Source organism: Pseudophryne corroboree, chromosome 7 (assembly GCF_028390025.1).
Source record: "Pseudophryne corroboree isolate aPseCor3 chromosome 7, aPseCor3.hap2, whole genome shotgun sequence".
In the NCBI taxonomy this organism is placed as follows: domain Eukaryota; kingdom Metazoa; phylum Chordata; class Amphibia; order Anura; family Myobatrachidae; genus Pseudophryne; species Pseudophryne corroboree.
Window position 1 is genome coordinate 73,810,273 of NC_086450.1, and position 23,811 is coordinate 73,834,083.

The 23,811-nt window shown below is 48.3% G+C and overlaps 1 protein-coding gene across 2 annotated transcripts in view; it reads left to right on the top strand.

Annotated features, from left to right (window-relative positions):
• Positions 1 to 23,811, top strand: part of NCKAP1 (NCK associated protein 1) — a 249,712-nt gene that overhangs the window by 59,305 nt on the left and 166,596 nt on the right. Inside the window, exon 2 of one of the 2 annotated variants that reach the window (XM_063933318.1) lies at positions 19,475 to 19,492. The exons of the other annotated variant lie outside the window; for it this stretch is intronic. Coding sequence (XP_063789388.1) covers positions 19,475 to 19,492 — 18 coding nt within the window. The remainder of the gene's footprint in view (positions 1 to 19,474; positions 19,493 to 23,811) is intronic. 2 annotated transcript variants of the gene reach the window in all.

Below are 23,811 nucleotides of genomic sequence, written 5' to 3' on the forward strand. Positions count from 1 at the left end.
AAACTACCTGTAGTTTTTCCTGAATCAGAGGAATTGAATGATGTATGTGATGAAGCGTGGGTTAACCCAGATAGAAAAGTGCTAATTTCAAAAAAGTTATTGGCATTATACCCTTTCCCGCCAGAGGTTAGGGCGCGCTGGGAAACACCCCCTAGGGTGGATAAGGCGCTCACACGCTTATCAAAACAAGTGGCGTTACCGTCTCCTGATACGGCCGCCCTCAAGGATCCAGCTGATAGGAGGCTGGAAACTACCCTAAAGAGTATATACACACATACTGGTGTTATACTGCGACCAGCCATCGCCTCAGCCTGGATGTGCAGTGCTGGGGTGGTCTGGTCGGATTCCCTGACTGAAAATATTGATACCCTGGATAGGGACAGTATTTTATTGACTATAGAGCAATTAAAGGATGCTTTTCTTTATATGCGAGATGCTCAGAGGGATATTTGCACTCTGGCATCGAGAGTAAGTGCGATGTCCATATCTGCCAGAAGAAGTTTATGGACGCAACAGTGGTCAGGTGATGCGGATTCCAAACGACATATGGAAGTATTGCCGTATAAAGGGGAAGAATTATTTGGCGTAGGTCTATCGGATCTGGTGGCCACGGCAACTGCCGGAAAATCCACCTTTTTACCTCAGACCCCCTCCCAACAGAAAAAGACACCGTCTTTTCAGCCGCAGTCCTTTCGGTCCTATAAGAACAAGAGGGCAAAAGGACAGTCATATCTGCCCTGGGGCAGAGGAAGGGGTAAGAGAGGGCAGCAAGCAGCCCCTGCCCAGGAACAGAAGCCCTCCCAGGGTTCTGCAAAGCCCTCAGCATGACGCTGGGGCTGTACAAGCGGACTCAGGAGCGGTGGGGGGTCGACTCAGGAATTTCAGCGCACAGTGGGCTTGCTCACAGGTGGACCCTTGGATCCTGCAGGTAGTATCTCAGGGTTACAGGTTGGAATTCGAGAAGTCTCCCCCTCGCCGGTTCCAAAAGTCTGCTTTGCCAACGTCTCCCTCAGACAGGGCGACGGTATTGGAAGCCATTCACAAGCTGTTTTCTCAGCAGGTGATAGTCAAGGTACCCCTCCTACAACAGGGAAAGGGGTATTACTCCACGCTATTTGTGGTACCGAAGCCGGACGGCTCGGTAAGACCTATTCTAAATCTGAAATCTTTGAACCTGTACATACAAAAATTCAAGTTCAAGATGGAATCACAGTGATAGCGAATCTGGAAGAAGGGGACTTTATGGTGTCCCTGGACATAAAGGATGCTTACCTGCATGTCCCAATTTGCCCTTCACATCAAGGGTACCTCAGGTTCGTGGTGCAAAACTGTCATTATCAGTTTCAGACGCTGCCGTTTGGATGGTCCACGGCACCTCGGGTCTTTACCAAGGTAATGGCCGAAATGATGATTCTTCTGCGAAGAAGAGGCGTATTAATTATCCCTTACTTGGACGATCTCCTGATAAGGGCAAGGTCCAGAGAACAGCTGGAGGACGGAGTAGCACTAACCCAAGTAGTGCTGCAACAACACGGGTGGATTCTGAATTTTCCAAAATCTCAGTTGACCCCGACAACACGTCTGCTGTTCCTGGGAATGATTCTGGACACGGTTCAGAAAAAGGTGTTTCTTCCGGAGGAGAAAGCCAAGGAGTTATCCGAACTTGTCAGGAACCTCCTAAAACCAGGAAAAGTGTCTGTGCATCAATGCACAAGAGTCCTGGGAAAGATGGTGGCTTCTTACGAAGCAATTCCATTCGGCAGATTCCACGCACGAACTTTTCAGTGGGATCTGCTGGACAAATGGTCCGGATCGCATCTGCAGATGCATCAGCGGATAATATTATCGCCACGGACAAGGGTGTCTCTTCTGTGGTGGTTGCAGAGTGCTCATCTGTTAGAGTGCCGCAGATTCGGCATACAGGACTGGGTCCTGGTGACCACGGATGCCAGTCTGAGAGGCTGGGGAGCGGTCACACAGGGAAGAAACTTCCAGGGAGTATGGTCAAGCCTGGAGATGTCTCTTCATATAAATATACTGGAGCTAAGAGCAATTTACAATGCTCTAAGCCTGGCAAAACCCCTGCTTCAGGGTCAGCCGGTGTTGATCCAGTCGGACAACATCACGGCAGTCGCCCACGTAAACAGACAGGGCGGCACAAGAAGCAGGAGAGCAATGGCAGAAGCTGCAAGGATCCTTCGCTGGGCGGAAGATCATGTGATAGCACTGTCAGCAGTGTTCATTCCGGGAGTAGATAACTGGGAAGCAGACTTCCTCAGCAGACACGATCTACACCCGGGAGAGTGGGGACTTCATCCAGAAGTCTTCCACATGATTGTGAACCGTTGGGAAAAACCAAAGGTGGATATGATGGCGTCTCGCCTCAACAAAAAACTGGACAGGTATTGCGCCAGGTCAAGAGACCCTCAGGCAATAGCTGTGGACGCTCTGGTAACACCGTGGGTGTACCAGTCAGTGTATGTGTTTCTTCCTCTGCCTCTCATACCCAAAGTACTGAGAATTATACGGCAAAGGGGAGTAAGAATGATACTCGTGGCTCCGGATTGGCCAAGAAGAACTTGGTACCCGGAACTTCAGGAGATGCTCACGGAAAATCCGTGGCCTCTACCTCTAAGACGGGACCTGATTCAGCAGGGACCGTGTCTATTCCAAGACTTACCGCGGCTGCGTTTGACGGCATGGCGGTTGAACGCCGAATTCTAAAGGAAAAAGGCATTCCAGAAGAGGTCATTCCTACACTGGTTAAAGCCAGGAAGGAGGTGACTGCACAACATTATCACCGCATTTGGAGAAAATATGTTGCGTGGTGTGAGGCCAGGAAGGCCCCCACGGAGGAATTTCAACTGGGTCGATTCCTACATTTCCTGCAAACAGGATTGTCTATGGGCCTCAAATTGGGGTCCATTAAGGTTCAAATTTCGGCCCTGTCGATTTTCTTCCAGAAAGAATTGGCTTCAGTCCCTGAAGTCCAGACTTTTGTAAAAGGAGTACTACATATACAGCCCCCGGTTGTGCCCCCAGTGGCTCCGTGGGACCTGAATGTAGTTTTGGATTTTCTCAAATCCCATTGGTTTGAGCCACTCAAATCGGTGGATTTGAAATATCTTGCATGGAAAGTAACCATGCTACTGGCCCTGGCTTCAGCCAGGAGAGTATCAGAATTGGCGGCTTTATCGTATAAGAGCCCATATCTGATTTTCCATTCGGACAGGGCAGAACTGCGGACGCGTCCTCAGTTTCTGCCTAAGGTGGTGTCAGCGTTTCACCTGAACCAGCCTATTGTGGTGCCTGCGGCTACTAGCGATTTGGAAGATTCCAAGTTGCTGGACGTTGTCAGGGCATTGAAAATATACATTTCAAGGACGGCTGGAGTCAGAAAATCTGACTCGCTGTTTATACTGTATGCACCCAACAAGCTGGGTGCTCCTGCTTCTAAGCAGACGATTGCTCGTTGGATTTGTAGCACAATTCAACTTGCACATTCTGTGGCAGGCCTGCCACAGCCTAAATCTGTCAAGGCCCATTCCACAAGGAAGGTGGGCTCATCCTGGGCGGCTGCCCGAGGGGTCTCGGCATTACAACTCTGCCGAGCAGCTACGTGGTCGGGGGAGAACACGTTTGTAAAATTCTACAAATTTGATACCCTGGCTAAAGAGGACCTGGAGTTCTCTCATTCGGTGCTGCAGAGTCATCCGCACTCTCCCGCCCGTTTGGGAGCTTTGGTATAATCCCCATGGTCCTGACGGAGTCCCCAGCATCCACTTAGGACGTCAGAGAAAATAAGATTTTACTTACCGATAAATCTATTTCTCGTAGTCCGTAGTGGATGCTGGGCGCCCATCCCAAGTGCGGATTGTCTGCAATACTTGTACATAGTTATTGTTACAAAAAAATCGGGTTATTTGTTGTGAGCCGTCTGTTCAGAGGCTCCTACGTTTGTCATACTGTTAACTGGGTTTAGATCACAAGTTATACGGTGTGATTGGTGTGGCTGGTATGAGTCTTACCCGGGATTCAATATCCTTCCTTATTGTGTACGCTCGTCCGGGCACAGTATCCTAACTGAGGCTTGGAGGAGGGTCATAGGGGGAGAAGCCAGTACACACCACCTGATCCTAAAGCTTTAGTTTTGTGCCCTGTCTCCTGCGGAGCCGCTAATCCCCATGGTCCTTACGGAGTCCCCAGCATCCACTACGGACTACGAGAAATAGATTTATCGGTAAGTAAAATCTTATTTTAACCCATCTATTATCATTATATGGTCACACAGGAAATAAATTTGAGGGCAGGTAATGTCTCTCTGAAGATGCTCCTCCACAGAGGACAATCAGGAATTAAACCAATTTCCCTGTCATTGTTCCTTCTGTTTACTGTCCTTTGTTAAATCCTGGTCTCTGACAGACAACTCTGAGCCTGACCCAGCATGTGGTCAGCAGGAGAAGGCCAGCTGTGGGAGGGAGTAGGGAAATACCTGATATGGGGTCCCACCAATCAGGAACCTGTGTCCTCCCCAGGTGAGCGCGGCATGATGGGCATTTGTAAGGTTTTAAAAGAGTTAATGCAGGTCAGCTCCTCATGTTAGTTGCAGGACTCTGGCTAAGGGGTGATTCTATGCCAGGGTACCTTGTGGAACGCATCACCAGTGCTGTGTGGACTTACACGTATTTACTATTGCATGGACTTGTACAAATATTCTCCTGTGGACTAATCCGCTATCACTGCTGTGTGGACTCGTGATAGTTCTGCTGTGTGGACCTGTTTATCTGTAACTTCTGGGTGGAATTGCTGTGGACCCAAATCCGCTACTGGGATTTACTATTTGGACTGCTACCTGCATATTGTTTCTGGGCTTTATTCACCTCTGTTTCCTGTGTGATATCTATTCCTGTGTGCAGTGAGAAATAAACCATCACTTTGGTTTTATTGGCTGTGTCTGAGTGATTAGAAGAACCCCGTACCCTCACATTTGGTGTATTCTGCTTGCCACCGTAGTATTACGGGCGACCACAACATGCAGCAACGCAATAAACATTTGTTTCTCTATCGTCCTAGTGGATGCTGGGGTTCCTGAAAGGACCATGGGGAATAGCGGCTCCGCAGGAGACAGGGCACAAAAAGTAAAGCTTTTCCAGATCAGGTGGTGTGCACTGGCTCCTCCCCCTATGACCCTCCTCCAGACTCCAGTTAGATTTTTGTGCCCGGCCGAGAAGGGTGCAATTCTAGGTGGCTCTCATAAAGAGCTGCTTAGAGAAAGTTTAGCTTAGGTTTTTTATTTTACAGTGATTCCTGCTGGCAACAGGATCACTGCAACGAGGGACAGAGGGGAGAAGAAGTGAACTCACCTGCGTGCAGGATGGATTGGCTTCTTGGCTACTGGACATCAGCTCCAGAGGGACGATCACAGGTACAGCCTGGATGGTCACCGGAGCCGCGCCGCCGGCCCCCTTGCAGATGCTGAAGTAAGAAGAGGTCCAGAATCGGCGGCTGAAGACTCCTGCAGTCTTCTAAAGGTAGCGCACAGCACTGCAGCTGTGCGCCATTTTCCTCTCAGCACACTTCACACGCAGTCACTGAGGGTGCAGGGCGCTGGGGGGGGGGGCGCCCTGGGAGGCAAATGAAAACCTATTAAAAGGCTAAAAATACCTCACATATAGCCCCCAGAGGCTATATGGAGATATTTAACCCCTGCCTGTATTCACAAAATAGCGGGAGACGAGCCCGCCGAAAAAGGGGCGGGGCCTATCTCCTCAGCACACGGCGCCATTTCCTCTCACAGTTCCGCTGGTCAGGACGGCTCCCAGGTCTCTCCCCTGCACTGCACTACAGAAACAGGGTAAAACAGAGAGGGGGGGCAAATTTAATGGCAATATCTTGATATATATAAAGCAGCTATAAGGGAGCACTTATTATAAGGCTATCCCTGTCATATATAGCGCTTTTTGGTGTGTGCTGGCAGACTCTCCCTCTGTCTCCCCAAAGGGCTAGTGGGTCCTGTCTTCGTTTAGAGCATTCCCTGTGTGTCTGCTGTGTGTCGGTACGTGTGTGTCGACATGTATGAGGACGATATTGGTGTGGAGGCGGAGCAATTGCCAAATATGGGGATGTCACCTCCTAGGGGGTCGACACCAGAATGGATGCCTTTATTTGTGGAATTACGGGATAGCGTCAACTCGCTTAAGCAGTCGTTTGACGACATGAGGCGGCCGGACAATCAATTAGTGCCTGTCCAGGCGCCTCAAACACCGTCAGGGGCTGTAAAACGCCCTTTGCCTCAGTCGGTCGACACAGACCCAGACACAGGCACTGATTCCAGTGGTGACGGTGACCAATCAACCGTATTTTCCAGTAGGGCCACACGTTATATGATTTTGGCAATGAAGGAGGCGTTACATTTAGCTGATACTACAGGTACCACTAAACAGGGTATTATGTGGGGTGTGAAAAAACTACCTATAGTTTCTCTATCGTCCTAGTGGATGCTGGGGTTCCTGAAAGGACCATGGGGAATAGCGGCTCCGCAGGAGACAGGGCACAAAAAGTAAAGCTTTTCCAGATCAGGTGGTGTGCACTGGCTCCTCCCCCTATGACCCTCCTCCAGACTCCAGTTAGATTTTTGTGCCCGGCCGAGAAGGGTGCAATCTAGGTGGCTCTCCTAAAGAGCTGCTTAGAGAAAGTTTAGCTTAGGTTTTTTATTTTACAGTGAGTCCTGCTGGCAACAGGATCACTGCAACGAGGGACTGAGGGGAGAAGAAGTGAACTCACCTGCGTGCAGGATGGATTGGCTTCTTGGCTACTGGACATTAGCTCCAGAGGGACGATCACAGGTACAGCCTGGATGGTCACCGGAGCCGCGCCGCCGGCCCCCTTGCAGATGCTGAAGTTAGAAGAGGTCCAGAATCGGCGGCTGAAGACTCTGACAGTCTTCTAAAGGTAGCGCACAGCACTGCAGCTGTGCGCCATTTTCCTCTCAGCACACTTCACACGCTGTCACTGAGGGTGCAGGGCGCTGGGGGGGGGCGCCCTGGGAGGCAAATGTAAACCTATATACTGGCTAAAAATACCTCACATATAGCCCCCAGAGGCTATATGGAGATATTTAACCCCTGCCAAACTTCACTAAAGAGCGGGAGACGAGCCCGCCGTAAAAGGGGCGGGGCCTATCTCCTCAGCACACAGCGCCATTTTTTCTCTCACAGAAAGGCTGGAGAGAAGGCTCCCAGGCTCTCCCCTGCACTGCACTACAGAAACAGGGTTTAAACAGAGAGGGGGGGCTCAAATTGGCGATATAAATATATATATAAAGATGCTATTAGGGAGAAACACTTATATAAGGTTGTCCCTATGTAATTATAGCGTTTTTTGGTGTGTGCTGGCAAACTCTCCCTCTGTCTCTCCAAAGGGCTAGTGGGGTCCTGTCCTCTGTCAGAGCATTCCAGGTGTGTGTGCTGTGTGTCGGTACGTGTGTGTCGACATGTATGAGGACGATGCTGGAGGAGGCGGAGAAATTGCCTGTAATGGTGATGTCACTCTCTAGGGAGTCGACACCGGAATGGATGGCTTATTTAGGGAATTACGTGAGAATGTCAACACGCTGCAAGGTCGGTTGACGACATGAGACGACCGACAAACAATTAGTAACGGTCCAGGCGTCTCAGAAACACCGTCAGGGTTTTTTTATAAAAAACGCCCATTTACCTCAGTCGGTCGACACAGACACGGACACTGAATCCAGTGTCGACGGTGAATAAACAAACGTATTCCTCATTAGGGCCACACGTTAAGGGCAATGAAGGAGCTGTTACATATTTCTGATACTACAAGTACCACAGAAAAGGGTATTATGTGGAAGTGAAAAAACTACCTGTAGTTTTTCCTGAATCAGATAAAATAAAATGAAGTGTGTGATGATGCGTGGGTTTACCCCGATAGCAAATATTGGCGTTATACCTTTTCCCGCCAGAAGTTAGGGCGCGTTGGGAAGCACCCATTAGGGTGGATAAGGCGCTCACACACTTATCAAGTGGCGTTACCGTCTCCAAATACGGCCGCCCTCAAGGAGCCAGCTGATAGGCAGCTGGAAAAATATCCTAAAAAGTATATACACACAGACGGTGGTTATACTGCGACCAGCGATCGCCATCAGCCTGGAGATGCAGTGCTGGGTTGGCTTGGTCGAATTCCCTGACTAAAAATATTTTATTGATATAGAGCATTTAATAGGATGCATTCTATATATATGTATGCGAGATGCACAGAGGGATATTTGCACTCTGGCATCAAGATAAGTGCGTTGTCCATATCTCCCAGAAGATGTCATGGACACGACAGTGGTCAGGTGATACAGATCCCATACGGCACATGGAAGTATTGCCGTATAAAGGGAAGGAGTTATTTGGGGTCGGTCCGTCGGACCTGGGGGCCACGGCCACAGCTGGGAAATCCAACCTTTTTACCCCAAGTTACATCTCAGCAGAAAAAGACACTGTCTTTTCAGCCTCAATCCTTCCGTTCCCATGTGGGCAAGCGGGCAAAAGGCCAGTCATATCTGCCCAGACATAGAGGAAAGGGAAGTAGACTGCAGCAGGCAGCCCCTTCCCAGGAAAAGAAGCCCTCCACCAGTGGGGGGGTAGTCTCAAGAGTCTCAGCGCGCAGTGGGATCACTCGCAAGTTGACCCCTAGATCATACAAGTATTATCCCAGGGGTACAGATTGGAGAGTCGAGACATTTTTTTCCTCGCAGGTTCCTGAAGCCTGCTTTACCAACGGCTCCCTCCGACAAGGAGGCAGTATTGGGAAAAAATTCACAAGCTGTATTTCCAGCAGGTGATAATCAAAGTACCCCTCCTACAACAAGGAAAAGGGTATTAGTCCTCCACACTATATTGTGGTACTGAAGCCAGACGGCTTGGTGAGACATAGTCTAAATCTGAAATCTTTGAACACTTACATAAAAAGGTTCAAATCAAGATGGAGTCACTCAGAGCAGTGATAGAGAACCGGAAAAAAGGGGACTATATGGTGTCCCTGGACATCAAGGATTACCTCCATGTCCAAATTTGCCCTTCTCAACAAGGGTACCTCTGGTTCGTGATACAGAACTGTCAATATCAGTTTCAGACGCTGCCGTTGAATTATCCACGGCACCCCGGGCCTTTACCAAGGTAATGGCCGAAAAGATGATTCTTAAAAGAAGAAAGGCATCTAAATTATCCCTTACTTGGACGATATCCTGAAAGGGACAAGTTTCCAGAGAACAGTTGGAGGTCGGAAAAGAACTATCTAAAGTAGTTCTACGACAGCACGAGTGGATTCTAAATATTCCAAAAATCGCAGCTGTTTTCCGATGATACGTCTGCTGTTCCTAGGAATGATTCTGGGCATAGTCCAGAAAGAGGTATTTCTCCTGGAGGGGAAAGCCAGGGAGTTATCTGACCTAGTCAGAAACCTCCTAAATCCAGGCCAAGTATCAGTGCATCAATGCACAGGAGTCCTGGGAAAAATGGTGGCTTCTTACGAAGCGATTCCATTCGGCAGATCTCACGCAAAAACTTTTCAGGGGGATTTGCTGGACGAATGGTCCGGATCGCATCTTCAGATGCATCAGCGGATAACCCTGTCTCCAAGGACAAGGGTGTCTCTTCTGTGGGGGCTGCAGAGTGCTCATCTTCTAGAGGGCAGCACATTCAGCATTCAGGACTGTGTTCTGGTGACCACGGATGCCAGCCTGAGAGGCTGGGGAACAGTCACACAAGGAAGAAATTTCCAAGGAAGTGTGGTCAAGTCTGGAGATTTCTCTCCACATGAATATACTGGAGCTAAGGGCAATTTACGATGCTCTGAGCCTAGGAAGACCTCTGCTTCAAAGTCAACCGGTGCTGATCCAGTAGGACATCATCATGGCAGTCGCCCACGTAAACAGACGGGGCGGCACAAGAAGCAGGAGGGCAATGACAGCAAGGATTCTTCGCTGGGCGAAAGATCATGTGATAACACTGTCAGCAGTGTTCATTCCGGGAGTGGACAACTAGGAAGATTTCCTCAGCATAAATGAATTCCACCCGGAAAAGTGGGAACTTCATCTGGAAGTTTCCACATGTTTGTAAACCGTTGGGAAAGACCAAAGGTGGTTATGATGGCGTCCCACATGAAGCGCCAGGTCTAGAGACCCTCAGGCAATAGCTGGGACGCTCTGGTAACACCGTGGGTGTACCAGTCGGTGTATGTGTTCCCTCCTCTGCCTTTCATACCCAGTGTATGGAGAATGATAGGAAGGAGAGGAGTAAGAACTATACTCGGGGTTCCGGTTTGGGCCAAGAAGAACTTGGTACCCGGAACTTCAAGAGATACTAGAAAGGATCTTGTTTCAGCAAGTACCATGTCTGTTCCAAGACTTACCGCAGCTGCGTTGACGCCAGGGCGGGTGAACGCCGGATCCTAAGGGAAAAAGGCATTCCGGAAGAGGTCATCCCTACCCTGGTCAGAGCCAGGAAGGAGGTGACCGCACAACATTATCACCGCTTAGGTGAAAATATGTTCCATGGTGTGAGGCCAGGAAGGCTCCACGGAAGAATTTCAACTAGGTTAATTCCTACATTTCCTGCAAGCAGGAGTGTATATGGGTCTCAAATTGGGGTCCATTAAGGTTCAAATTTCGACCGGTCGATTTTCTTCCAGAAAGAAATTGGCTTCAGTTCCTGAAGTCCAGAAGTTGTTAAGGGAGTACTGCATATACAACCCCTTTTTGATGTCTCCAGTGGCACTGGGCGATCTCAACGTAGTTTGGGATTCCTAAAATCACATTGTTTTAAACAACTCAAATCTGTGGATTTGATATATCTCACATGGACAGTGACCATGCTGTTGGTCCTGGCCTCGGCCAGGCGAGTGTCAGAATTGGCGGCTTTATCTCACAAAGCCATATCTGATTGTCCATTCGGACAGAGCAAAGCTGTGGACTCGTCCCCAGTTTCTCCCTAAGGTGGTGTCAGCGTTTCACCTGAACCAGCTTATTGTGGTGCCTGCGGCTACTAGGGACTTGGAGGACTCCAAGTTGCTGGATGTTGTCAGGACCCTGAAAATATAGTTTCCAGGTCGGCTGGAGTCAGGAAATCTGACTTGCTGTTTATCCTGTATGCACCCAACAAGCTGGGTGCTCCTGCTTCTAAGCAGACTATTGCTCGTTGGATTTGTAGTACAATTCAGCTTGCACATTCTGTGGCAGGCTTGCCACAGCAAAAAATATGTAAATGCCCATTCCACAAGGAAGGTGGGCTCATCTTGGGCGGCTGCCCGAGGGGTCTCGGCGTTACAACTCTGCCGAGCAGCTACGTGGTCGGGGGAGAACACGTTTGTAAAATTTTACAAATTTGATACCCTGGCAAAAGAGGACCTGGAGTTCTCTCATTCGGTGCTGCAGAGTCATCCGCACTCTCCCGCCCGTTTGGGAGCTTTGGTATAATCCCCATGGTCCTTTCAGGAACCCCAGCATCCACTAGGACGATAGAGAAAATAAGAATTTACTTACCGATAATTCTATTTCTCGGAGTCCGTAGTGGATGCTGGGCGCCCATCCCAAGTGCGGATTATTCTGCAATACTTGTACATAGTTATTGTTACAAAAATCGGGTTATTGTTGTAGGAAGCCGTCTTTCAGAGGCTCCTTTTGTTATCATACTGTTAACTGGGTTTAGATCACAAGTTGTACGGTGTGATTGGTGTGGCTGGTATGAGTCTTACCCGGGATTCAAAATCCTCCCTTATTGTGTACGCTCGTCCGGGCACAGTACCTAACTGGAGTCTGGAGGAGGGTCATAGGGGGAGGAGCCAGTGCACACCACCTGATCTGGAAAAGCTTTACTTTTTGTGCCCTGTCTCCTGCGGAGCCGCTATTCCCCATGGTCCTTTCAGGAACCCCAGCATCCACTACGGACTCCGAGAAATAGAATTATCGGTAAGTAAATTCTTATTTTTTCCTGAATCAGAAGAATTAAATGACGTGTGTGATGAAGCGTGGGTTGCCTCTGATAAAAAGCTGATAATTTCAAAGAAATTATTGGCATTATACCCTTTCCCGCCAGAGGTTAGGGAGCGCTGGGAAACACCTCCTAGGGTGGACAAGGCGCTAACACGCTTATCAAAACAAGTGGCGTTACCTTCTCCTGAGACGGCCGCACTTAAAGATCCATCAGATAGGAGGATGGAAAATATCCAAAAAAGTATATACACACATGCAGGTGTTATACTACGACCAGCTATAGCGTCTGCCTGGATGTGCAGTGCTGGGGTAGTTTGGTCAGAGTCCCTGATTGAAAATATTGATACCCTGGACAGGGACAATATTTTACTGTCGTTAGAACAAATAAAGGATGCATTTCTTTATATGCGTGATGCACAGAGGGATATCTGCACACTGGCATCACGGGTAAGTGCTATGTCCATTTCGGCCAGAAGAGCTTTATGGACGCGACAGTGGACAGGCGATGCGGATTCAAAACGGCATATGGAAGTTTTGCCGTATAAAGGGGAGGAGTTATTTGGAGTCGGTCTATCAGATTTGGTGGCCACGGCTACAGCCGGGAAATCCACCTTTCTACCTCAAGTCACTCCCCAACAGAAAAAGGCACCGGCTTTTCAACCGCAGCCCTTTCGTTCCTTTAAAAATAAGAGAGCAAAGGGCTATTCATATCTGCCACGAGGCAGAGGTCGAGGGAAGAAACAGCAACAGGCAGCTCCTTCCCAGGAACAGAAGCCCTCCCCGGCTTCTACAAAAGCCTCAGCATGACGCTGGGGCTTCTCAAGCGGACTCGGGGACGGTGGGAGGTCGTCTCAAAAATTACAGCGCGCAGTGGGCTCACTCGCAGGTAGATCCCTGGATCCTGCAGATAATATCTCAGGGGTACAGGTTGGAATTAGAGACAGATCCACCTCGCCGTTTCCTGAAGTCTGCTTTACCAACGTCCCCTTCCGAAAGGGAGACGGTTTTGGAAGCCATTCACAAGCTGTACTCTCAGCAGGTGATAGTCAAGGTACCTCTTCTACAACAAGGGAAGGGGTATTATTCCACTCTATTTGTGGTACCGAAGCCGGATGGCTCGGTAAGGCCTATTCTAAATCTGAAGTCCTTGAACCTGTACATAAAGAAGTTCAAGTTCAAGATGGAGTCACTCAGAGCAGTGATAGCGAACCTGGAAGAAGGGGACTTTATGGTATCCTTGGACATCAAGGATGCGTATCTCCACGTTCCAATTTACCCCTCACACCAGGGGTACCTCAGGTTCGTTGTACAAAACTGTCACTATCAGTTTCAGACGCTGCCGTTTGGTTTGTCCACGGCACCTCGGATCTTTACAAAGGTAATGGCCGAGATGATGATTCTTCTTCGAAGAAAAGGCGTATTAATTATCCCATACTTGGACGATCTCCTAATAAGGGCAAGGTCCAGAGAACAGCTAGAGATGGGATTAGCAATATCTCAAGAGGTGCTAAAGCAGCACGGATGGATTCTGAATATTCCAAAATCCCAATTAATGCCGACAACTCGTCTGCTGTTCCTAGGGATGATTCTGGACACGGTTCAGAAAAAGGTTTTTCTTCCCGAGGAAAAAGCCAAGGAGTTATCCGACCTGGTCAGGAATCTCCTAAAACCAGGAAAGGTGTCTGTACATCAATGCACAAGAGTCCTGGGAAAAATGGTGGCTTCTTACGAAGCAATTCCATTCGGCAGATTCCATGCAAGAATTTTCCAGAGGGATCTGTTGGACAAATGGTCAGGGTCGCATCTTCAGATGCACCTGCGGATAACCCTGTCTCCAAGGACAAGGGTATCTCTTCTGTGGTGGTTGCAGAGGGCTCATCTATTGGAGGGCCGCAGATTCGGCATACAGGATTGGATCCTGGTGACCACGGACGCCAGCCTGAGAGGCTGGGGAGCAGTCACACAAGGAAGAAACTTCCAGGGAGTGTGGTCGAGCCTGGAAAAGTCTCTTCACATAAACATTCTGGAACTAAGAGCAATCTACAATGCTCTAAGCCAGGCGGAACCTCTGCTTCAAGGAAGACCGGTGTTGATCCAGTCGGACAACATCACGGCAGTCGCCCATGTAAACAGACAGGGCGGCACAAGAAGCAGGAGTGCAATGGCAGAAGCTGCCAGGATCCTTCGCTGGGCGGAGAATCACGTGATAGCACTGTCAGCAGTGTTCATCCCGGGAGTGGACAACTGGGAAGCAGACTTCCTCAGCAGACACGATCTTCACCCGGGAGAGTGGGGACTTCATCCAGAAGTTTTCCACATGCTAATAAACCGTTGGGAAAGACCAATGGTGGACATGATGGCGTCTCGCCTCAACAAAAAACTGGACAGGTATTGCGCCAGGTCAAGAGATCCGCAGGCAATAGCTGTGGACGCGCTGGTAACACCTTGGGTGTACCAGTCGGTGTATGTGTTTCCTCCTCTGCCTCTCATACCAAAGGTATTGAGAATAATAAGGCAAAGCGGAGTAAGAACGATACTAGTGGCTCCGGATTGGCCAAGAAGGTCTTGGTACCCGGAACTTCAAGAGATGGTCACGGACGATCCGTGGCCTCTACCTCTAAGACAGGACCTGCTTCAGCAGGGACCGTGTCTATTCCAAGACTTACCGCGGCTGCGTTTGACGGCATGGCGGTTGAACGCCAGATCCTAAAAGGGAAAGGCATTCCAGAAGAAGTCATTCCTACCTTGATTAAGGCAAGAAAGGAAGTCACCGCGAAGCATTATCACCGCATTTGGCGGAAATATGTTGCGTGGTGCGAGGATCGGAGTGCTCCGACGGAGGAATTTCAACTGGGTCGTTTCCTACATTTCCTGCAATCAGGATTGTCTATGGGTCTCAAATTGGGATCTATTAAGGTTCAAATTTCGGCCCTGTCAATATTCTTCCAAAAAGAATTGGCCTCAGTTCCTGAGGTCCAGACTTTTGTAAAGGGAGTACTGCATATACAGCCTCCTGTGGTGCCTCCGGTGGCACCGTGGGATCTAAATGTAGTTTTAGATTTCCTCAAATCCCATTGGTTTGAACCACTAAAAGATGTGGATTTGAAATATCTCACATGGAAAGTGACTATGTTACTGGCCCTGGCGTCCGCCAGGAGAGTATCTGAACTGGCGGCTTTATCTTATAAAAGCCCTTATTTAATTTTCCATTCGGATAGGGCAGAGCTGCGGACGCGTCCGCATTTTCTCCCTAAGGTGGTATCAGCGTTTCACCTGAACCAGCCTATTGTAGTGCCTGCGGCTACAAGCGACTTGGAGGACTCCAAGTTGTTGGACGTTGTCAGAGCTTTAAAAATATACATTTCAAGGACGGCTGGAGTCAGAAAATCTGACTCGCTGTTTATACTGTATGCACCCAACAAGTTGGGTGCGCCTGCTTCTAAGCAGTCGATTGCTCGTTGGATTTGTAACACAATTCAACTTGCACATTCTGTGGCAGGCCTGCCACAGCCTAAATCTGTAAAGGCCCATTCCACAAGGAAGGTGGGCTCATCTTGGGCGGCTGCCCGAGGGGTCTCGGCATTACAACTCTGCCGAGCAGCTACGTGGTCAGGGGAGAACACGTTTGTAAAATTCTACAAATTTGATACCCTGGCAAAGGAGGACCTGGAGTTCTCTCATTCGGTGCTGCAGAGTCATCCGCACTCTCCCGCCCGTTTGGGAGCTTTGGTATAATCCCCATGGTCCTTTCAGGAACCCCAGCATCCACTAGGACGATAGAGAAAATAAGAATTTACTTACCGATAATTCTATTTCTCGGAGTCCGTAGTGGATGCTGGGCGCCCATCCCAAGTGCGGATTATCTGCAATACTTGTACATAGTTATTGTTAACTAATTCGGGTTATTGTTTAGGGAGCCATCTTTCAGAGGCTCCTCTGTTATCATACTGTTAACTGGGTTTAGATCACAAGTTGTACGGTGTGATTGGTGTGGCTGGTATGAGTCTTACCCGGGATTCAAAATCCTCCCTTATTGTGTACGCTCGTCCGGGCACAGTACCTAACTGGAGTCTGGAGGAGGGTCATAGGGGGAGGAGCCAGTGCCCACCACCTGATCTGGAAAAGCTTTACTTTTTGTGCCCTGTCTCCTGCGGAGCCGCTATTCCCCATGGTCCTTTCAGGAACCCCAGCATCCACTACGGACTCCGAGAAATAGAATTATCGGTAAGTAAATTCCTATTATCTCCCCCATAAAGTGTTTTTGTGAATGTTTCATTCAATAGAAGTGTTATTTCGTTGAGGAGTTTACGTATTTCACTTCATAAATAATACATCTGTCCCGTGGTTTAGACTGAACTTATAGCAACTATGCAGTGCGGGTAGATGTATAACTCGGGTAAAGGGAGTGTCTATAAGGGAGAAGTTGTTCTACTACATTAATGGGTGTAGCATAAAATATCCATGATGTACACACTAAAAAACATGAACTGCAACATAGGAAATGCGGTCATCTGTACAGCTGGAGTTCAGACAGTGGTGTAACAATCCAGCTGTCTCACCAGTCAGGAAAAGGTCACTTGTCCAGCCCTGCTTATATACACTGAGCAACTTGTTCATCTAGAGCAATTTCCTCTTCCGCAGGAAGTGGCTTGGGGGCAGGTTGCTGTTTGCTAACAAATATAGGTCCACATAGGATTATCTAAAAGCTTCCTAGTTGTTGGAGAGACGGCCCTTGTCTACACACATAAAACGGATTGATTTGTCATTCGTAGCATATTCAGTATAATCTGACGTAAGGAGGAGATCCATTGCCACCTCTCTTTTGATCTAGAATTGTTAATAATCTTTGTTTCATGTTGGCTAGTCTGCTTTATCAGAATTGTATATTATGTTCATGTGTGTGATGTTTATTTGGTGGCAGCACTATGTTTTTATCCTGTGAAGTAGATTTTTATTTTATTTTTTGAGTACTGTATTCAGAGATGATTATGGCATTTAGGGGGGCAAATCAATTTATTTGTGTGTATTGTAGCCACCATCTAAAGAGCCCAGGAGCTAATGTTTTGCACCAAAAATGTAATTACCCACTTTATTCATGCAACAAATCCTTTCTCGCACACTAATGCATGGGATTAGTGTCGTTAAGCAGCTTCTTCCATTCTAATTGCACATGATGAGGATGATGCGCAATAAGTGCAGCCTCGAGGCTGGTCGTCCAATAGAATTGAATCTTCAGGTGGGGGCTACAACACAAACAATTGAATCGCCCCCAATGAGCCCGATTCAGAGCCGCAGGCAAAGCCTCCGTATGGCATGCCTGAAAATAGGTGCAGCTCTCCATCTGTATTCGGTCTGTCTCATAAATGCGCCTGCGCAGTCCCCATACATCTGCTGGTGACAACAGTGGTTATCGCTTGCGGCATGCATTTGTAGCAGCCCTGCCCATGGTGAAGACAAGTGTCTTTTTTTTTTTAAAATAATTTATATACATGTTCTTGGATATTATAAACACTCTTATGGTATTATCAATTATTCAAAGTCCTTGTTCATGACTGCAAAAAAATGTTTTGGCATGTGCTGGGCCCAACACCCACACCTTGATGTCCTGGGCCGCCATGGAGGCAGGCAATGTTCATCTCATCTGGTTTTCTCCTTTCTGTGGCCTGGTGAAGCTCAGAGCCACAGCCTCAATTATCTCCTAACACCGGGAATTCTCTTTAGGACTGGAAAAGCCGCCAGCATGCCCCTTCCATCTATATATCGAACCCTTTCCTGAAACATGATGACTGATGCACCAGCCACACCAGTAGTAAAATACATATTGAGCATTTGCGTCTATGTTGGCGCTCTCTGATGGATGTGCTTTGTCTAATAATGACGTCCCCCCCCCCCCCCCCCTCTCTTCCCCAATTGTGCATGCAGTGCTTGTTGTACATGAATAATCTGATGTGTAGAACAATGGTGAGACTGACCTGGAAGACCATCATGTTTTTCAAAGGGGTGGTCTTCTGTATGCCGAATGTCAAGATCCTGGCGCACAGTATACTGGCGCCGGAATCCCGACACCCGGTATACCGACAACTATTCTCCCTCGTGGGGGTCCACGACCCCCCTGGACGGAGAATAAAAGTGTGGCGCGCCACCGTGCCGGCAAGGGGCTCCTTTGCGCTCGCCACGCTGTTGGTATGCCGGCGGTCGGGCTCCCGGCGCCGGTATGCTGGTCGCCGGGAGCCCGAGCGCCGGCATACCGTACTACACCCTTTCAAAGGAGTTTAAATTGCCTCTGTGGGTGTTAATGTGATCTCAGCATGAGTGTAATAGTTTACCGTGATTAGGTTATAATTGGGCAAACACTAACCATAATACACAAACAAGGATAAAGATGCATTTTAAACCCAAGTGTTATAATAATATCCTTACTGCTGACCGTTGAAAAGTACATTACTGTCTTATATACTTCAGGCGTTAAGGGTATTCATAAATGTTGATCAAAATGATACAGAAAATGATATAGCCCTTTCTCGAATTACAAATACTTTGTATCAGTGTATATTTGTGTAATGACAAATGTTACTGTGTTACAATTCTCCCTGAAACAAATGAATATCAGAAAATGCGGTTTTATGAGTCTACTAACATTAAATTAACATTAACTAACACTGTTTTGGGTTTGTTTGTAGTTGTGCAAAAGATAATGAGCTGTGTTAATATATTTGTAGGATGCTACTTCTGTGTGTGCCAGGTTTACTCTGTCTGCTTGCAATGCTCACCATTTGCTAGTGTGACATTGCGTTTGTCTATTCCCAGAAGCCCGCCTGTTAAATGTATTCATGTATGGTCTATGATCATTCACACCAGTGTAATAACGGAGACTGTGGGTACAATTTTGGCACATGGTGGAGGTCAAAGGTCTAATCATATGACAAAGCGCTGGTAAAGAGGTGGCATACGCTGCTACGTTTGCTTATAGCCTCTACAGAGGCATTGCATGATATAATTGGGACATTTCTGAAAACTTGTAAGAAGGAGAAACAGGTTGTCTTTATTGTGGCCACATAGACTTTTGTACACCTCCCCAAATTTGTACAAATCGGGACAAAATAAGCCCCAACTGCGGTCTGCCCAAATGCCTGCACAATTTGCACAAACATACTAGTGTTCCCGTGAAGCCACACACACCTTAGTCTCATCTACTGGTTATATGTTTGTATTGCTTTTCTAATTTGCTGTAGAAAAGTAAATCTGGTTGCTATTGGTAACACCACTTTCTTTTGCATCGGTTTTGATAAATGTCCCATGTGCCTTCGCATAGAATGCCCCTTCACGGGGCGCAGTAAAGAGAAGATATGCTGTGATGTTAGAGTGCCTTTAAGTGACGTTATATCTGTGTGTTGATTGTTCAAAATGTGCATGTTTAGTTTGCTATAAAATGTCTGTATGTAATTCTTTCTCTCTCTCTTTGTTTAAATGCTTTCCCAGCAAGGACAAGTTTGGAAGGTTTGCATTGATTTTCACCTTCCCTTTGCCCTTTTTTCTTTTCGTAAAGCCAGACTGCACCATTACTTCTCTATGTCTAATCTACAGCATGACCAAACAGATCAGTGACGAAAAGCAAAGTACATATAACAGCCTCACTAGTGACACCCCGTACACTACCAACAAGCATGCAGGATCAGTTGTGCATGACTATTTCCAGTTCTATCTTTCAGTTCTCAGCACATCTTTTTATCATCTAGATTTGTTTTCTTTTATTGTCCACAAATGTTTTAAAACTTAAAAAATAAAAATAAAATAATAATAATATATATTTCTCTAGCATCCGTAAGGGATATTGGGGAGACTTTGTTTGGTGGGTATAGACGGGGTCCAAAGGAGCCAGTGCACTTTAAATCTCTTCACTGTGTGTGCTGGCTCCTCCCCTCTATGCCCCCTCCCCCAGGCAGTTTAGAAAAAAGTGCCCTCAGGAGAGGAAGCACATCTCTTCAGCTCCAGAGAGTTTTCTTCAATTTCTTTTAAACGTTTATTATTTTCGGTATGCAGTTTGGGCAACAGCATACCTGCACCTTGGGAAGTTGTGGGGGGGGGGCGGGCGTGGGCGTGGTGTGGTCACCATCCTTGCGAGGTGCAGAGCCGCTTCCCCACTGCCGGACCACTGTCCTGATAGGTTGTTTGTTCAGCGGGGCACTGCGCTTTGGCTGTTGGAATTGCCTGAAGGAGACATCTGTGGTGAGTACAAGCCTGGGGCCCTGCTAGGGGGGTGTCCCGGTTCAAAGTGCGACTGAACGCGGGTGCGGCATACGGGACCCTCCTGGGGGGGACTCGCTAGAGACCCCCCGTGTAAGCTGGCTCAGGATGACTTAAACTAGCACTGGTGCAATGTTTTTAAGCATGTTTGGAGACATTGTCAGTATAAAAACCAGGCCAGAGGCATTTTGGCGCCTTCCTCTGCTTACTGCAGCAGCACTCGGCACACACAGCGCTTCTTGACTCCTAAGACACGCTGGAAAACTGGTACAGGGTGTAGGAAAGGGGGAGAGCCGCTAACGTACACAATCTGGGTTCTCTACAGGACAGAATTTACTAGTGTTTCACTGTAATATAATTAGCTGACAGCCTCACTGGGGCTGTACAGCTAGGGGTGTGCTGGTGTCCCTCTCTGTGTCTCCTCTCACATACAGTAGGGGCAGGCTTGATCAGTATTACTGTCTGTGTGTATGTTATTGTGATTACTGTAAACATGGGTAAACACAAACTCTGTAGTGTATGCCACACTAGATTCTCTCCCTTATCTACTGATTGGCTGCATTGTTCACATGAAACAATCTTCACAACTCGGTGAAAGGGCTGGGGGAGAGGGTCCAGAGCCCTCCTGGCTAGGGGCTCTTAAACCTATGATGTCTGATATGTCATCACAACTGTCTGCTAATGTACAGAAGACTCGGCTTCTACAACAGACTGTTGCAGATTTAGCTGCTAGGGCAGATGTTACACAGCCCTCCATCTCTCATGCAGGTCCACAAAAACGTTGTTTACCTGCCATACTCTCTTGATTCAGATGAGAATATACAAGAGGATGGGGAGGACTTACATACCATTAGTGGGGATCCTGATTCTGCTCAGGATCAGAGCACCAGTTCTGCTTCCACTAAGTCGTCGGTATGATGGTGCCCACCCACCCTGAAGGGATCTCGAGGTGGGAGCCCGACTGCATCACTTCAGCCGCATCTTGGAAAACTCCTGCAAGATACCTGGGTAAGGGACCTTATTTCTCAGGGCTTCAAGCTGGAGTTAGACGGTGCTCCTCCCCAATGATTTTTCAAATCAAACTTACCAGCTTTGGAGGATACGCAGGTTACATTACGCCAGGCCATCCTAAGTTGGTCCAGTCCCACGTCATTGTTCCACTACTGATACTACAACGAGGCATGGGCTAATACTCCAACTTGTTTGTGGTTCCAAAGCCGGACAGCTCGGTACGGCCCATTTTGAATCTCAAGTCCTCCAATCTCCTGGAAGCCCGGAGTTTTGGGACTCAGGATTGGACCATCCTCACGACGGATGCGAGTCTGCGAGGATGGGGTGCTTTCACTCAAGGGGCGCGGTTCCAGGACAGGTGGTCAGCCGACAAAGCCCTCCTTCCGATTAACATTCTGGAACTTTGGGCAATCTACAATGCTCTGCTTCAGGCCTCTCCTCTGCTCATGAATCATGCGATCCAAGTGCAGTCATACAACGCCACAGCAGTGGCGTACATCAATCTGCAAGGAGTCGCAAAAAGCAGAGCCTGCGTGCGATAGGTGTCCAAGATACTCCTCTGGGTGGAAAGAAATGTAAGAGCAATGTCAGCAATCTTCATTCCGGGTGTGGACAACTGGGAAGGGGACTTCCTCAGTCAGCCTGCACCCGGGAGAGGGGGGACTCCACCCTCAGGTGTTCCAGCAGATCACCCACTGGCGGGGCTTCCCGCATATAGACATGATGGCTTCTCGTCTCAACAAGAAGCTTCACTGGTATTGCTCTCGAACCAGGGACCCTCAGGCGAGGGCAGTGGACGCACTAACATTGCCTTTGCCTTACCGGCTGGTCTACCTATTTCCTCCAATTCCGCTGCTCCCAAGGGTGCTCAAGCGAATCAGAAATCGGGGAGTCCAGGCAATTCTGATTGTCCCAGATTGGCCTCAGAGGGCGTCGTACGCGGATCTTCTGGCCATGTCCGTCGAAGACCCTTGGCCTCTACCACTAAGAAGCGATCTTCAGCAAGGACTGCTCATCTACCTGGACTTACGGCAACTTCGTTTGACGGCATGGAGAACATCCATTGATCGGCATATCCTAGCTCACAAGGGCCTTTCCAAAAAGGTTATTGCTACCATGGTTCAGGCCAGGAAACCTGTGACATCAAACACTATCATCATATCTGGAGAAGATATGTCTCTTGGTGCGTGGAACGCACATACCCACCTGCAAAGTTCCACTTGGGACGTTTCTTACGTTTCCTGCAGGCTAGGGTGGATAAGGGCTTGCATCTGGGTTCCATTAAGGTCCAGATTTCATCTGTCTCCATTTTCTTCCAGAAGAAATTGGCATTGTTGCCAGAAGTTCAGACCTTCTTGCAAGGGGTACGCCACATACAACCTCCTTTTGTGCCCCCTACAACGCCCTGGGATTTGAATGTGGTGGTGGAATTTCTACAGTCCTCCTGGTTTGAGCCTCTGATGATGGTAGAAGACAAGTACCTCACATGGAAGATTGATGTTACTGGCCCTGGCTTCTGCTAGGCGTGTCTCGGAATTGGGGGCCTTATTGTGTAAAAGTCCATACTTTGTCTTTTACGAGGACAGAGCGGAGCTCAGAACTAGGCAGCAGTTCCTGACAAAAGTTGTCTCTGCATTTCACCTGAATTAAACTATTGTGGTTCCGTCCAGTTCTGGCACTTCTGCTCCTCCGGAGGCATTAGATGTGGTGCGAGCCTTGAAGATCTATGTCAAGCAGACGGCTCGGATCAGATAGACTGATTCCTTGTTCGTGCTCTATGATGCGCAGATAAAGGGTTGCCCTGCTTCAAAGCAGTCCATTGCTCGTTGGCTTAGGCTTACTATCCAGCAGGCCTATGTGTCGGCAGCCTTACCTGTTCCTAAGTCTCTGAAAGCCTACTCTATAAGTTCTGTTGGCTCTTCCTGGGCGGCTGCCCGTGGAGTCTTGGCCTTGCAACTATGCTGAGCTGCTACCTGGTCGGAGAAGAACACCTTTGTGAAGTTCTACAAGTTTGATACCCTGGCCAAAGAGGATACCCAGTGCGGGCGGTGCTGCAGCAGTCTCCGCACATTCCTGCCCGTTTTGGAAGCTTTGGGACGTCCCCATCATATTAAGTCTCCCCAATATCCCTTATGGATGCTAGAGAAAATAAGATTTTAATGCCTACCGGTAAATCCTTTTCTCGTAGTCCATAAGGCAGGGGTGGCTGGACTTTTGGGACCTTAGATCTACTTTTTGTTCACTTACCTACCAGTGCTCTACCGGCGTCAAATAACACCAATAATAACGCTCACATTTAAAAATAGCATAAAGAGTGACAACATCAAATAGCCCCCCTCTGTGCAAATCGCCCCCTTTGCGGAAATCCCCATCTTGTGCAGATTCCCCCCTTACACTCCCCTGCATAATAGTCCCCTGTACAATAGCCTCCTCTGTGCAAATCCCCCACTTTACAGATATCCCCCCCCCTTCCAATCCCCTGCATAATAGCCCCCTGTACAATAATCCCCTCTGTGCATATACTCCACCCTTTGCAGACCCCCCCCCCCCCCCCTTGTGTA